The sequence below is a fragment of the Rhinolophus sinicus genome, linkage group LG02, assembly GCF_036562045.2.
Source record: "Rhinolophus sinicus isolate RSC01 linkage group LG02, ASM3656204v1, whole genome shotgun sequence".
In the NCBI taxonomy this organism is placed as follows: domain Eukaryota; kingdom Metazoa; phylum Chordata; class Mammalia; order Chiroptera; family Rhinolophidae; genus Rhinolophus; species Rhinolophus sinicus.
The window spans coordinates 48,115,462-48,132,630 of record NC_133752.1 but is presented as its reverse complement, the minus strand read 5'-3'; the positions used below and the strand labels follow the sequence as shown (position 1 = coordinate 48,132,630).

The following is a 17,169-nucleotide window of genomic DNA, read 5'->3' as shown; positions in this document are numbered from 1 at the left end:
CTGTCTATCATATAACCAAATCTAGGGAAAATTCTCAGTTCCTATAGAGAATTTTCATGACATGTATCAGCTTTAAAATAATACTTCCTCTGAATAAAGGAACATTACAAAACAGTTAGCACTACTAAAGCAACCTACCTGCAGGAGATACCTCCGTTTATGTACCTCCTTGATATCTTCATATGCAAAAATGCTGCATGTCCTCTTGAGCTGACTGGGGCCTTGCCTGGCTCCCCTAGGGATAATTGGCTCGTGCATACTGTAGGTAGCCAAGAGAAAGGAGATAAACAAAAACGCACTGAGATATAAGTTCACTGTTCAACAAAGGCTATTAATTTCAACATATTCGTATTAATAGGAGCGGGGAACAATATATCAGAATACTCAGTTCAAAAAATATGTTTAAGAGAATAATTTGTCAGCTACTCAGCACACAAGGAACCCCCTTTGATGAAACTGATTTTAAACTCCCATTATCGCTATCAGGGCCAACTTACCTATCAGGCATAGTACTTAGGCCTAAATACCTTCAGGGGCCCAAGAAAATGTTTTAATTTCTTTTAAAATCAGGAAAAAAATGAAACTTTTAGGCAAAAGAAAATGTTTTAATATATAATGTGAATATATTAATCTTTAAACCAACAGTCATCAAATGTAATTTTTAATACATTTATATGGAGGAAGGGCCCACGAAAGTCCTGATGTGGCCCTGACTGTTGCTGAAAGTAATTATCTGAAATATCTCTTAGGAATGAACTTCAGAGACTAAGTCTACATTCAACTGTGTTAGGTGTTCAAAATGTGAAAAGCAAAGAAGAGCATGTTGATTTTCTAAGCCTCAAGCTTTTTATCTTCCTTCTAGTTTTGTCTGTCTCCTGGGTTTTCCATTACCCACTATCACTTCCATCATAGGACTGGCAAAAGCAAAGGAAGATGGATAAAACCCAGTCAGTTAATTCCTGCCTGTGCTTCAATCACACTGCTTCTGGGGCACTCAACAGAGGACATGGATGCTTCTTCATCTATGAGAGTATGGTGCAGCTAACTGCATTTTCTCCATACTGTGTTTGTACTGAAATTAAACAAAAAGAACAATTTGTAAATTCAGTTTATAAATATACAAATTATTATGTAAGGAATTTGTTTCTAATGCTATTAACGCATAGCTATAAATTTTATTTAGCTTTCATTTTAATAAGGGAAATATTTTCTTTATTACCTTTAAATAACTATTACTATTATCCTTGTGAATATTTAATGATGGATACACACAAACTGAAAGATAACATTGTTTAAAACACAATTTTTGGATTAAATAAAACTATGTAAACATATTGTTTTCTAAAGATGGGAGCACTTTGTGTTTCTTCATTCATTTACTTACTTTGGAGGTAAGGTTTCAATGTCTCTTATTTCCCTGGTTGCTGTCATTGTAAATCCATCAATCACATAAAAATGCTCTTTACCAAAAAGAAGTAGCCCCTCACTGGTATCCAGGCCCTGGACTCGAGCACAGCGGTACATGTGTTGGATCTATAAAGAAAATCATAAACATTCATTAACATAGATTTTTTTTTTAATTGAGGTAATTTCTTTTTTGATATAACTGAAGCAAAATGTTTTTAAACATGGATTTAATGGGCAAGTAGGATTTTGCTGAGATGTCACTGCTAGCGCATCTCCTGAGTTAAGCATATTAAATCTGAATTTAAGCATATTAAAAAGAATCTGCTAAAGCTGCAGTCTGATTTGCAGTTCACATTGGTAAAAGGAAACAAACTTACTCATATCCATCCACCCATTCATTTATCTCAATATTCACTGGGTACTCATTATGTGCCAGGTACAAATGTACTATGTTCTACAAGTGATGAACAAGTTGGATAATGAAGGTGACAGACCAACAAAGTTGGCAGGAAACGGAACTGAGGCGTATATGGAAAGAGATTAGGATGGTGCCCTTTGTGAGGCAAGATGATACAGAATAAAAAAGGTCTGCAGTGCCTGACAACCCTTCTGTCACTTAGTGTAGCCAAGTTTCCTACTTTCTCTGGGCCTCTGTGTCTTCCTTTGTAAATTTCAAATATACACTGGCCTGTTAAAAGAGTTAGTGAGAGAATGTACATAATCATGTCTGCAATTGTTGGCTGTCCTCTCTTCCACACAGATCACTTTCCTCTTTTTCCATAACAACTCCTGGAACTGGAACTGGGGAATTTGTCCCTATTTGCTCCCACCTGGATCCTGCATGCCAGGCAGACTGTTTGTTGTGCCATTATAAAAAAGCCAAACTTGGCAGAAGCTGTATTTTCCTCATAGGAGGAGGGAGTCACTAAATCTCTCAATGTAAGTATTGTTTTCTTTCCAACGAATAGGATCTGTTCTTAGTAAAAATTCTTTCTTTAAACTCAGTTCAACATGAGTCAAGGAAAAAATATCAACACCTAAATCAGAAGCAAACAAACGTCAAATAAATGTCAGTTTGAATACACTTCCTACACTACTGAAACTTAAAGCAATTAGAGCAAAAACTGTAGTCATGAGATTAAAAATTTTTAAACGACAGCATTAGAAAATAGATTTTCTAAAACATGCACATGTAAGTCAATTTTCATCACATTTGAACTATTCAATAATAAAAATGTAGAATGTTATAGGAAAAACACTGATATACTTTCTAAATAACTTCATTGTAGTATAACATACATACAGAAAAACGTTTACTTTATAAATGCAGAGTTTGAATTTTCAAATGCTAAAAATGATGCAACCAGCACCCAGATCAAGAAACAATATTCGCAGGATCCCAGAAGCCTCTCTTGGGCTTCCTTCAGACCTACTGTAGTTTTATAGTGACATGATTTTTAAAAACATTTTCATTCTAGATTGAGGTCATATATTTGAACAGAATTTAAAAAATTATGTCTTAATTTCTGGTTACTGCTTCTTAGTAGATAAGCTTTCAAAGGTTATACCAAGATCTAATATAACAGGCAAAAAAACCCATCTTTTAAAAAGATGATACTCACTACATATTAATTCATTTATCCCTTCATTCATTTATCCTTTTATTTACTCTACAAAGCACTCCTTCATTCAAAAGTTTACTGGGTGTCTACTAGGTGACTGGAACTGTGTAAATAATGGGATAGGAATAGAAAGCAGTGCCTGCCTATCAGGAGCTCCCTTTCTAGGGGAAGAGACAGACACAGAAACACAATCATGACAGGATAAAATACAGTGCCCTATATATGGCAATATAAAAACACACGGAAAGGACATCTAACCAGCCTGAGCTGGCAAGACACTCAAGGAAAGCTTCCTACATTTGAGTATTGAAGACATTCATACAAATGAGGCTGTACCAAGTGGGAGTTAGAGGGATAGAAGTTATGCAAATGATGGAGAGAGGGGCATTTTGGCAGAGAAGATAATGAGTTAAGCACAGAATAAAGAAATGACATCACAGAGGTAGTGAATGACACGGCATAAATGCTGCAGGGGGCTCAGGCTGCAGGGCAGAGTTAGTAACGTGCGTCTAGAGAGGTGGCCATGGTGGAATAGGGTGGGAGAGAAAAAGGAAGGCAAGGTAGTCTGTGAGTGCAGGAGAGCAGGGATTAAATACGAGTCTGGGGCGTGGGGTGGGTTGGTAAGACTGGCTGAAGCCTCCTACAGGTGGTTATTGGAATATCTTGGAGTACAGAAAAGTACAAGGCCAGAATGGGCTGTGTACATGGTTTTGTAATAGAGAATTATGGTAAGAACTGCAGTCTAATAAAGGGGATAGAGGAAGATAGTGAACTAGGTGTCAATTGTTAATACAGTACCTGTTGAAACTTTATGCTCTTTAGTGTGTTCACATACATCAGAAAATCCCGAAGATGAGAGAAGTATAGCACTGACCTTAAAAGGCTGGTTAATAATGTATTTCATTACAGAGGCTAAAATATTTATCTTCTGCCACCAGATAAATACCCTGTCAACTGGTCTTGTAAAATGGGAACACATGACTTAAAGCCGATCCTTCCTTTTTAGAAGCACAGTACCTTCTCTCCGTCCTCTAACAGGCGCAGTAGGGTGGCATTGTCCGTTTTCTCCTCCTCTTCCATGGAGCTGCCCTCAGCAATCTGGTCCTGCAGCTGCTCCTGGTTCTCCTCATCTCCTCCATCAGGGGCAGATCGAGACCGTTTCAGAGGAGGCTTGACCAGACCTATGAATGAGAACCAAGAGGGCCGTGTGACCTTGCAGGGACCATCTGGGGAGCGGTTTAGTCTCATGCCATCCCCCCCATACAGTTCCAATTTGAGATAACTGTAGAAGGTATCAGGGAGGTAGCACAGTGGTTACAAACACAGGCTCTAGAGTTAAACAATTACGGAGAATCATTTGCTCTTTCTGAACCTCGATTTTCTTATCTATGAAACTGGGATAAGAATACTGTCTATTTTAGAGGATTGTTGGAGGACAAAATGAGGTAATTTATGTAAAAACATACTTGGTATTATGGTTACTAAATAGTAAATTCTAAATAAGTATCAGATGATGATGATAAACAGAGTTTAGCATAATTAATGGTAAGGATGGTGTTATATACGGACAAGTGCCATGGAAGGGATACTGTGAATAAATGAACAATTACAATCAGGAACAAAAATAAAGAAAGCAAGTTATAAACCTGATTACAGGAGATCCCACCTACGTGAGGGCCTATGAGGACTACTTCAAGATTCATGTCATAAATGGCACTATGGTCCTACATGAATGACTTTGATCAAATCACCAAGGTCATAAAGAGTAATAACAGAATTATTTATAATACAGGCACAAATAATTTAATTTGTACATTAAGGAAACATTTTATTGTCTACATCTGATAACTTTATTAACAATCACAGTAGGTGACATTAAAATCAGTTGATTAGGTCCCAAAGTATGAGAAACATGCAAAATATACTCTAAATCTAACGTTTAATTAAATTAATAGTTGTGTACCAAAAAAAGTCATGTTAGAACTACAAATGATAGTTGCTCTAAGATCTTGGAAAAGCATAGGTCAGCCTGTTAAAATCTTATACTTTGAACATGAATTATCAGAGGCTCTGCTTTGCCTTGGGAAGGGCCTTCTTTTCACCTATGAAAGAGCATAGTGAGCAGGCAAGAGCGATCAAGTCCTGCTGAGAACATCCGCAAGGAGGAAAAGCTCACAGCTCCAACATGTTTAGCTGGATGAATCAAAATGTCCAACTTGATGTCTAACACAACACCCTGCATATTACAATATTTGTGGTTTTAGCTCAATTAGAGATTACGAACATAGGGCCAAAAGAAGCTAACTTCCAACAACCCAAACATGAGTCATCTGACTGACTCTGTAAGTTATACCTTGGCTTATACCCAGTAAATATAGTTTTGGACCTATGTCAATAACTTTTCTGGCGCAATGTCAAGAAAATTAGAAGATTGTAAACACTGTTCAACTACGACAAGTTTCAAGGATTCTATGAAAATGTTAGCTCCATTATGAAATGTTTAGTAAGTCAGAGTCATCATGAGAGATAATAGGTATATTAGTATATTATAATAATAGGAGAAACGGATCAGTTATCCATGGTGCTTTTGTTGACATGGTCATACACTATTTGTTTTTTAAACAATGAGATGTGAGACTAATTTTTAATTTCCAGTGCTTAATTTACATTCTGGGGCTTTATTTATAAAATATGCTAAGACTTTTGAATTTATGGTGAATCAGAGGCTTAAAAAATTTAAAACGGTGGATTACTTTACTTATTCAATATTGACTGAATCCCCACTTTGTGCTAGGCATGTGCCAAAAGCTATAAAGTAAGAAGAAAAATAATCTCTGCTTCTGAAAACTTCTAATTTAGAAAAAATATAAAGCAGTGAAAAATCACTGACGTTGCTATAAGAGATGTAAAAGCAAAGTGCTTTCGGGGGCTAGGGGAGTTGGAAAGCCTTCAGAGAAGGAAGATTTGCTTTCTGACCAATGTCTTTGAGACTGGGGAGGGTTTGTTAAGGTCCAGATCAAGGAAGGAGGCAGAGGGCACACACATGTAAAAGTACAGAATCAAAAAGTACATGGCCATTTTAGTCCAATTCATCATAGTATGTATGGTTTACTACGCTCGTAAAGTACAGATTTGGAATAATCTGTCTTAGCTCACAGGAAGAAAGACCATTATTGCTTACTATTGGCTAACATGCACGAAAGCACATTCAGTAGTGGCTTTCATTTTATAAATATTTATTTAGCTATCAGGGCCTTAACTTCAAAGTATCAGGTACCACTGATAATTCTGCCAAACACAATGAGAAAAAAATATCCAGCCAATGGGTATATTATATTTGTCTGCAGGAAATAAAGGGCCAGTCCCTTTAGTTCTGCAGAAATCAATCCTTAAGAAGGCTGAGATGCTAAAAACATTGATATGCATATACCTTTAAGGCTTGCCCCACTGATCACAGTTGCTCACAGTTTCATATAAATTCAAATACAGGAAGACTCCCAAAGGATTTTTAATTAAAATCCCAGAGAAAGGCTGACCTTTGACTTTGGCAATAGTGTCTTCACCATGCTCTGGTTCTTGCTGAGTAGCTTCACCTTCTGAACTCTCTACAATGGCATCTTGGACAATGGCTGGATTGCCAGAGGCCAGTCTCATGTAGTATTCTTTACTGTCATAACTTACGGCTCTTCTGTACCGAGCAGGTTTCTAAGAAATAACAAAAGAGAAAGACTCAGATAATCATCTTCAAGAATTAAAATATAAGGTACCTGAGGGAAGGTATGATGTTAAGTCTTCTTTATATTTTACCTTTTTGAATGGATTTTTAATAGACTGTATTTATACACAGTAAACCCATAGATTTTTGGGTTAAGTTTCTCTATTTTTAAATTCCATTGATTTTTAAGACACCTACAAAACAACAATATTAGTAGTCTTGTTCTTCCTGAAATAGAAGTAAATCATCTCAAGTCAAATAACGTTTTCACGTTGGTACAGTACGGCCTCAGTGATGTATCAGAAAACCTCCCCATATAATAGAATGAAGAGAACACACAGTGTTGGAGAACATCAAGTTCCAAGGGGGATGTCTAGTCGTGAGGAGTCCAGAACTTTGCTTCCACCCCAAGTAAAGTAAGTAGGTCAGGCCAGAGGGGCTGCCCTGCCAGCATTCAGTTAGAATTATCTGTGTGAGTGTTTACTTCAGATACTTGGAGGTAGAGACTCAGAACTGCCCTGTTCTTTTCCATGTTTCCATATTCTCACTGGAACTCTGGAAATGGCCCAAACCTCCAGCGAGTCCTGACCCAACATGGAATCAACCAGCTTCAGCCCAGATGGCGCTTTCTGGTTGGCCTGCCACTCCAAGCTGGTATCGCCAACTTGCTAAAACATCTTCATTGTTTGTTGTGTAGAAGAATATGATCCATAAACTTACTAACTAAATTAATAGATCAAGAACATATATAAGTTCGTTTTGAAGAAGAAATTAGTTACCTAGAAACATTAGAAAAGACTTACTTTTTGGCATGACACAAGAGCATTTCTTTTTTAGAATAATTAATATTTATCCTAAAAACAGCTTCTCCAATTGACCTAAACCTTTTTTTTCCTGTAAAACTGTAATACAATGAAAAAAATTAAGGCCTAAAATTTCCTGCAAAAAATGTAAAACCAGAGGGAAAAGTTTATGTGTATAAAGATTTGTCAATTAGAATTAGACCCAGACTTTGGATTAACAATTAAGAAAAAGATGGGATTTGAAACATACTTTAAAATATTCCTTTTCTAAATATTATTTTACTTCTCCTTTCCTATGAATAAGAGTTATCTAATGAATAATATTCTACCGGCCTACTCTTCAAACTCAAGTAGTCAATATGTATTGTCTACAAAAACGCTTATTTCAAGCAAGACCTTTTTAAAAAAATGATTTCCAACTGAAGTGGAAAACAAGTGTCCAATTGGTTGGAATATTTACGCTAAAATACTGAATCAATTTTGAGATAAAAAGACACCTAACTGAAGCCACATAGCCCTTGTTTTACTTCAGGTACAGAGTCATGGAATAAAGAGAGCTGTAAGCTAACTGAGGAATGATATGCAGCAAATGGAAACTGAAATATAGTACATAATATAGGAAAGTATAAAAATGATGTAAAATAGTATTATAATTATGGAAGGATCAATCTGATGAGCAAACTTAAGAATATTACAATATTTTTGAAATGAGAGAAAGGTAGCAATCTTTGTACTATAACAATTCTTCTACATGAGGTATAACAATTATCTTCAACTCAAAATTGTTCATTTTAAAAAGATGAAAGCAGAGTTAGTGATGGGCAAGACAATGCATTAACACATGTGGGACAACTTCTGCAGATTTAAACTTGGAAACATAAGCATCTTTCCCTCAATATTTTGAGGTATATTTCTGTGTTCAAAAGAACTACATTTTTTACTGAATTATGTATAGAATCTTTCTGGAAAAAGAAAACGATTAAATTTTTTTTTAACAAATCAAAATAAATTTAAATTGTATTTTAAAAAGTGATCATACACTTAGTTTCCATTAGTTCCTTGACTGAAGACATAGTTTTAAAAGAGGGCACCCTTGCATTCTCAAAATATAGTTTAGTATCTAGAAAAATTAACCGAGTAATTGAAAAACAAAGTTGAAGGTGTCAGACTGCCCATTACTAACATGCGTCAGAATCTGTTAGTTTCTGAATGAAGCCATACCCATTTTATGGTGAGAGCAGTGAAGACTCTGCCTGTTAGTGAGCAGCATACAGACCCTAGAAAGCTAATCAGAGCAAAGCCAAGAAAGGCTACAACAGTTTTCAGCATGAATGAAACCAGTTTTTCAACTCTAAGAAACTTAACAGAAAGAGCAAATTGAAAGTCAATCTTTTAAGTTAGTCTAGTCTACCATGCACTAAAAAAACCCCAAAAAACCCCAAACCAAAAAACAAAACTGCAAGTATTTTGCATTCTTTTATGGTAATTTGTGTTTTACCTTTTGAGGAATGATATCATCGGGTGTCTCAGGCTGTTTACTTGGGATCTCAGACTGAAAACAGGGTATTAAGTACAAACACATCAGAAAAAAAACCACAAAGAACAACACAAAAATAAAATTTTCTTGAGGACTGTATGGAATACGGACAATGTACTCAAAGAAAATCAACACGATATCCTAAGTTGCTTGAAATAATCACTCTGTATCATGTGATTATTTTCTCAATGATCAAAAGCAGTTTTAAAGTAAAACTTAAATACACTAAAATGCTCAAGGCTACTGAATAGGGCAAACTTAAAAATCACACAGACACAACTACAGCACAGGCTGCCATTGTCATGGATGATTTATAGGCAACTCTTTATATGGCTTCAAAAGAAAAAAACTGAGTAATAGAACTGAATGCTAACTATTATCTTCCGCCTACCAGTCACTGTGTTTATCCCCCAGATCTGTTTTATATTAATAACAGGAGCAACTGGTTTAACAATTATCTACAATACCCCATACCTCAGAAATAACTACTGTATTTCCCCGACAAAAAGACCGGGTCTCACATTAATTTTTGCTCCAAAAGACGCATTAGGGCTTATGTTCAGGGGATGTCATCCTGAAAAATCATGGGAGGGCTTATTTTCCGGTTAGGTCTTATTTTCGGGGAAACATGATAAGTGCTCGTTAGTTAAAACCAGTCCTTCTTTAAAAGTCTAAGGCCCTACTTCCTTCTCTCTTTTCACAGCTATAACCCCAGAAAGGCTGAAAGAAGAAGGTGGAATGGATCATCAGCCTCCAAACGAAAAGTTTTCGTAAAGAGCACTTTTTAAAGAATTAGGTGGTTGCTTTATATTTTATTCTCAGAATAAAATCCTGATTAACAGAAAGGAAATTTCTGTTGAACTGTAGTGTGTGTCTTATGCAGGTAAACACACAGATAGCTACAGACAGACAACAGTGCACCCAAGAACCACTTCCAATTTTCCTTCCTTTTCATGGTATATGTCTGGAGATGACTTCTAGTATCGTTCCCTACAGTAAACATGAGCAAGAAAAATGCTTTCACTGATGTGTGCTTCCTTAGGCAAAACAAACACAGAACTACTGGGAATACTTTCAAATACTTCACATGGTTTTAGTAAACTTTTCTTTTTCAAAGTACACTTTCAAAAGCACACCTTATACTAAAGAATAATCTTTAAAATATACATGCATGTTCTCTATCTTGATAAGAGCTTGGGTTACACGAGTATATACTACACATTTGTTAAAACTCACTGAATGGTACACTTAAGACTTGTGTGTTTCAATGTCAATATAAAAAAATTATAAACAAATACTGAAATGTAATTATTGATATGCATGTGTAAGTGTTTAGGGGTGAAGGGTACTGATTCTACAACTCACTTGGAAATCCATAAAAAAACAACAAGATAGAATGATGGATAGACACGTGATAAATCCAATATAGCAAAATGGACCAATTACTATTGTCAAACCCAACTCTGACGTCCACTACACACTCCCACTCAGATTGTGGGCAGGGTCTAACTTGTGCACTCGTGTATTTTCTCTGCAGTATATTGTACAGTGCTGCTGGTTTAACACGTATTTGCTCGAAAAGACAGAGCATTCAATAGTTAAGATATATGTTATACCAATAATTTTAGTCTTACCATAAATCTTTTATTTAAATTTTTTTAATAAATTATTGTTTTAATTATGTTTACATAGAAATCTCAGTTTTCAAAGTCAAAACTTCTAGAAAATAATTGTTTGTTTCTTTACTTCTAATTTTTCTATAGTGCTTGTGGCAAAAGAATTTCCCGAATGAGCTGCTTACTTTCTGAGTCCTGTGACATCTATACATTATATAAAAATATATGTGGAGGCAGCCACAAGAGACTCGTTAAAAGGAATCTTCCTGTAAGTTTATCCTTTTGCCTCAAGCAGCCCAACATCAATAGGTAGACACAGAGGTTTTTACCCCAATGATATTTACAAAGAATAGTAAATTTTGTTCGAGATTATCACTCTGTGCAAACAAAGGGGTTACAGAATTGAAACCTAGTTTTGGTATTTAAATATATTTTTTTTAAATGGCAAAATATGTAATCTTATTTTCCTTCCAGAGGATTCAGAATAATGAGACAACAGCTTAAAAACAACTAGATTTTGGGGTGGCTAGCTGGCTCATTTGATTAGAGCGTGAGCTCTGAATGACAGGGTTGCTGGTTTGGTTCCCACATGGGCCAGTGAGCTGCGCCCTCCATAACTAGATTGAAGACAATGAGCTGCTGCTGAGTTTCTGGAGGGGAGGTCGGATGGCTCAGTTGGTTAGAGCACGAACTCTCAACAAGGTTGCTGGTTCAATTCCTGTATGGGATGGTGGGCTGTGCCCCCTGCAACTCAAGACTGAAAATGGTGACTGGACTTGGAGCCGAGCTGCGCCCTCCACAACTAGATTGAAGGACAACGACTTGGAGCTGATGGGCCCTGAAGAAACATGCTGTTCCCCAATAAAATTAAAAAAAAAAAAAAATTCTCTGACTCAATCTTAAAAAACAAAACAAAACCAGATTTTCTATTTTCATCATATCTTAGGCTCACATCGTAACACTATCTGTAATTCATATTACCACTTAAAATATAGAATTACAGAGCAATTTAGATTAGCTGTTTCAGTTATGAAAATTACCACCCAAGGAAAGTCACTGTGCAGAAGATAAATTATTTTCATGTGAGAACACAGAATTTTCTGCATGTATCAAATTTTCTCAGGACATAATTATTATTACTGTTGCTTTTATTGAAATAATTTTAGTTGAGAAACTTTCAAAGCTTTTAAGTCTGTGGCAAATAAAACACTAAAATATGTTCTACATTCTATAAACTAACATCAAATTAAAAATCAAGAAATAAAGTTCAAAACAGAATAATAGGCAAGTTGTTTTTTATACATATGCAATATTATCAAGGTTTGAGAAATAAAATTTTAGCAACTGAGAAAAATCACTTGATTCATTTCTAACACATCAAAGATTTTAAAACAAGAAAATAACTTTCTAATCATCACTGAATCCATTCAGCTTAAGCAACACGATTATTTAAGTAATGTTACTTAGACACAATAATTATTCTTAATAAGGCAAACAATCAAACCATTGGCTCTTGGTTCAGGTAAACCCTGCTTACCTATCATGAGGCTTCAAACAGCAATTTTTAGGTTGGTACATACCCGATGTATCGCAAAAAGTACCGACTATATTCTGTAAACATGAATGCAAGGAGAGCAACACATTTATGGGAAATGAAAGAGAAGAAGTGATTGAGCTCCACCTCTGGGAGGCAAAATTTAATTTGTTCAGGACAGAGGTGGATTTGCTTAAAATTCAAGAGGCCTCCCTTTCCATGGACTCCTTTCAAAATCCTGTAAGAGGGGCCCTAGTAATTTTGTACTCATAATTGTTTACGCTTTTTCTTATAGAGCCCTTCCCCAAGTTGTATAAACTTGTATAGAGCCCCATTAAATCTGGGTCTACCCCTTTTTAGTGAAAAAATTTCAGAATAAGGAAAATTCTATAGAATTCTATGGCAATGGATAAAATCTAGGACTTAGGAAGAGAGAAGGCTGGTAGCCCATTCACTCAACATTTATTCAATTCTAGGTGCTCTGTTAGCATTAGAAAGACAAAACCTCATATATGGTTTCTGGAAGAAATTCACTGTCTATGGATGTCACAAAACCATCAAGCATCAGAATCTTTTCTTTTCCAAAAATGATTCAACTTCAGAAGCACTGTCAACCTATACCCATTATGTATCACTCCACTGCTTAGGAGCTGTGACCTAGGAGGGGCTCTGTAACTTTTCTAGGTTTCTATTCCTCATCTGTAAATTTGGGATAATACTATGGACTATATACCTCAGAGGGCATTTATGAGACGTAAATGAAACCGCATGTAAACTCTGCAGAGCACTGAGCTCACTGTGCTTTTTAATTAACTCTCTTTTTTTGATTTCATAATAGAAGTCAGTGAGATAGCAGCTGCTTCTAGTTTTTTGGAAATTCTTTGCTGTCAACATGGCCAGATTGCATATTCCATAAAGCAAAAGTGGATATTTAATAATGGCATTTCAAATTTACAAAAAATTTTGGACTAGCAAAACCAAAATAATTATTCATTCAGAAAAGTTCATCATAGCATATGAACCTTGACTTGTGCATGAACTAAGCAGCATGAATTCCACATTCTATAACCATCTCCCCATCCAGTCACTCTTTTCTATTTTGTAAACATATCTCCAGCATTTCCTGACTGCCCTGTATTTCCCAATAAGTAACCCATTTGCTTAAAAATTAAGTTCCAGATGGTATATGCTTATTAGGTTGGTGCAAAAGTACCTGCAGTTTAAAAGGTTAAGAATTGCAAAAACTGCAATTACTTTTGCACCAACCTAATATTTCTGAATGGGTCTGTTCAGATTTCATAGGCTGGTGAATTCCTTTGCTTAGGTAAAATGCTAATGATGCTAAGGTTGTAAGTGTGACCTCTCTATAGGTTATTTTGTTTTTATCTAGAAATTTAAATATACTTCTGTAAAACAAATGACACTGTTATAAAAGAGGAAAGAAGTAAATAAGATACAAATATTATGGGTATGTAACTCAAAAAGTATATGCCTCAGTTAAACAAAAACAATGAGTTTGTCACACATTTAGGAGAGCATATTTACCTAATGTTTTAGTATTCTTGAATGAATTCAATTTAAATGAGTGTTGACTCAAGAAGAAATATTTTATCAAATCACTACAGGCTTAAATTCTTAGTCAGTTATTTATTTTAGAGAAACAGATTAAGAATTAGAGATTGTATTGCTGGTTTGCTCTGACAAAAGTAGGGCTAATAAAAGGCTACCAAAATATGGGTAGATTAATTTTCTTATGTAATGTGCTAGTAATAGAAATTATAGTATTTTAAGGTGCAGCTGTACCAAATATGGCATTCTTGACAAAGTTTAGAACGGACTTTAGGGAGCTATCTTGAAAAATTTTAAATAATTATATATTAGCAGGTCTACAATCTACATTCTAAGTACCATCAGGACAGAGGTGTAATCAATGAGTACTAGAAAATGGATCCAGGGTTTGGGCAGAGAAAGAAAAAGAGGAACTGGAACAATGCAGGTCGCCCCACATTGTATGATCTGAACTACTTATTAGAAGACCCATATTCCAAGTCACCTTTATAAATCTTAGCTTCTTCAGTTGTTGAGAGAATCAAATATAAAATCAAGAATGTGAAAGTACTTAAACCATGAAGAGTTTTGAAATTAAATTTTAAATAAAATATAATAAAACCTCTACACTGGGCGAGTGGTTGGACTTTATGACCTCTCAGATTCTAAAGTCCCATTAACCAAATTAGTCAAGAAGAACAAACCTAGTATGTTCTTCAGTAGATGATCCTTTGTAGCGATATGACTTTCTAATTGGGGGTAGGAGTTACATTAGATTCCTTTTAGAGGCAGCTAAAAAGCAGGGGGAAACAAAATATGGAATACATCCCTTTGAGAGATAGTAACCGTTCTGTCCAGGGGTTAATTAAACACAGGGCGGTCAGATCCTTGGGGAGGGAGACAATCTTACAATATGGTTTTCTATATTATCTTTTTAAAAAGTCAGTTTGTTTTTTGAAAATTTAAATGACATTAAAGGAGGGCATGAGAACTTTATGTTTATCACAAAGGGTATAGGTTTTTAAAAAAAATCATGAAACACTAGTCTAACAGTCCAGTTCTCCAGAGCTGGCCCACTCATTACAATAGCCACTATCTGTATGTGGCTGCTGAGCACGGGAAATGCGGCTAATCTGAATGAGATGTGCTGTAAGTATAAAATACACACCGCATTGTGAAGACACGGTACAAATAAAGTAAAACACTTCACAAATAATGTTTTTATAATTGAGTTCCCATTGAAATAATAGTATTCGAAGGCTGGATAAGATTATCTGTGAAATTTCCTTCCATTTCCCAGAGCTGTGATTCCATGACAAAAGTGAGTATCTAAGGAGAAAAACACTCTTCATTTTGGAGGCAAAGGATTATTTCTGGACACTGAAGTGTTGAATTATTATTTAGAAATTCTATGAAGATTTTCAGAATTGAATTCAGTGGACGTTATACTCCTCTGTTTTCTCTTCTTAAATTTGTAGTGACTTTATTGGAAAAGACTATTTTCCCAGACTTAAACACACACGATTCCTGGACCATTAGCAACTTAGACAAAAAGACAAAAATTTTTTGGTCTTATTCAAAATCCTGAATGAAGGCTTTGGGAAGGGTAACTTGTCTGAATGAAAAGGAACTTAAGGGCAAATGTTTGTTTTGAGCCCATGGAGTTGGTGATGAACTTTCCGAACATAAATGGAAACATCTACATGTTAAGGCTACTGTTCTTTATATTTCTTCAAACAATACTGTTTAGTGCCAATATTCATTTTATTGACTTAACACTCACTCATACAGTGTTTATTTTGCCAGACACCATTCTAAGTACTTTACGAATTTTAACTAACTCAATCCTCCTAACACCTTTTGAGGTGGAACCATGATTTTCTCCCTTTTAGGCAAAAGGAAACAGAAACCTAAAGAGGTCTGATGACCTGTACTAGGTCACCGAGCTAGAATAGTGGCAGAGGCAGGTTTTAAATCCAGGCTGTCTGGCTCTAGCGTCTGCAATCTAACCCACTTCGCTGTGATGTCTCCCTGTCCCACTGTTGCTTCTTTTCATTCCCCTGCCACCACCTTCACATGAATTTAATATAGTACATTAAATTTTCAAAATTAGACATTTTAGGTAATTGACCTAATAAGGAAAAATGCTTACGAAAAGGATGAAAACTTCAAAGAGCCATTACAAATATTTAATTCTGCATACTCACCGCCACATTTGTCTCTTGTTCTGTTTCTGGCACATAAGGGTAATGGTTATAAAACATGTCATTTCGCACCATTTTCTTTCTCATTCTGCAGGGCCCTTCTGTCATTTCCAACATCCATTTGTCTAGATGGGAACCGATGGGGGGACCCCACAACCCTCGCTCCCGCAACAGTTCATACTCGATTTGGCACCACTCTTCTGTCACGTACTTCAAGGCATTCTGCTGACGCTAGGGGTAGAGCCCAGATCGGGTTTTCAAACAAAAGCAGGAGTAACAATTAAAAGTCTACAAAGAACTTAAAACCAAGTTAATATCTGAAAACAAAATCAATCCTTATCATTTCAGTCAGTATTATAAAAGTAAAATTACACTTATTTATGGTTAAAGTAAGGTACCAGCTTTGTGAGAAAGTGGAGATTTTGTGGTGGTGCAAGGTGATTAATTTACCACCAAGCAAATGACAGGTATTTATAGGGTAGAGGGTGCAGTACAGTTGAACAGAGTTGAAGGAACTGTGTTACTAGTACACAAGAAAGATGGTAATATTACTTTTGGAAATACTTGTATATTGAAATGGTTAGTCCAGTGTGAATTAATAAATAAACATGGCAATTTAAGTATGAATTGCTCTCTCACCCCAAAATTGTAAAACAGCTACCAGAACATAAGAGAAAATATAGGAAATCAGATCAAGAAATACTGCCAACACACTAGATTACTGGCAATCTTTGTAACTTTTCTAAAGATTTTAGGTAAAGCATAGAAACATGCAGCTCTGATAGGAAACTTGACATTTATATACAAATTTTTAACAGTAGATGATTAGAACTAAGTTCTCTAACGATTTATGGAATATAAGTATACAACTTAAGTCTAAGAATAAACATTGCTTTATGTAACTAATAGTAATGATTATTGAATGAATAATCATGAAATTACAGGATATAATAGTAGTACTTATGTGTTCCTGGGGGTGGGGAGCAGAGGAATTCACTGTAATAACTAACCTAGTGTTATGCCCATAAATTATTAGAAGTTTATCATTCAGAAATTATCAATAGACCTTAAATGGTTATTTTGGAAACAGAATATTTAGGATAAGTTGTTGAATAATAACGAATTCACAAAAAAGCTTTCACTGAATTTATTTTTTAATCACCAAGCACCAGTAATGACATAA

The 17,169-nt window shown here is 35.4% G+C and overlaps 1 protein-coding gene across 8 annotated transcripts in view; it reads right to left on the bottom strand.

Annotated features, from left to right (window-relative positions):
- The window catches only part of WDFY3 (WD repeat and FYVE domain containing 3), a 247,316-nt gene that overhangs the window by 36,542 nt on the left and 193,605 nt on the right, over window positions 1-17,169 (bottom strand). For 6 of the 8 annotated variants that reach the window (XM_074323991.1, XM_019731293.2, XM_019731299.2 and 3 more), the window contains 6 exons: window positions 15,990-16,217; window positions 9,046-9,099; window positions 6,566-6,734; window positions 4,047-4,210; window positions 1,385-1,533; window positions 139-259 (listed from right to left, as the gene is read on the bottom strand). In XM_074323991.1, the coding sequence (XP_074180092.1) occupies window positions 139-259; window positions 1,385-1,533; window positions 4,047-4,210; window positions 6,566-6,734; window positions 9,046-9,099; window positions 15,990-16,217 (885 nt within the window). The remainder of the gene's footprint in view (window positions 1-138; window positions 260-1,384; window positions 1,534-4,046; window positions 4,211-6,565; window positions 6,735-9,045; window positions 9,100-15,989; window positions 16,218-17,169) is intronic. The other 2 variants (XM_019731298.2, XM_019731300.2) reach the window with 1 other exon arrangement.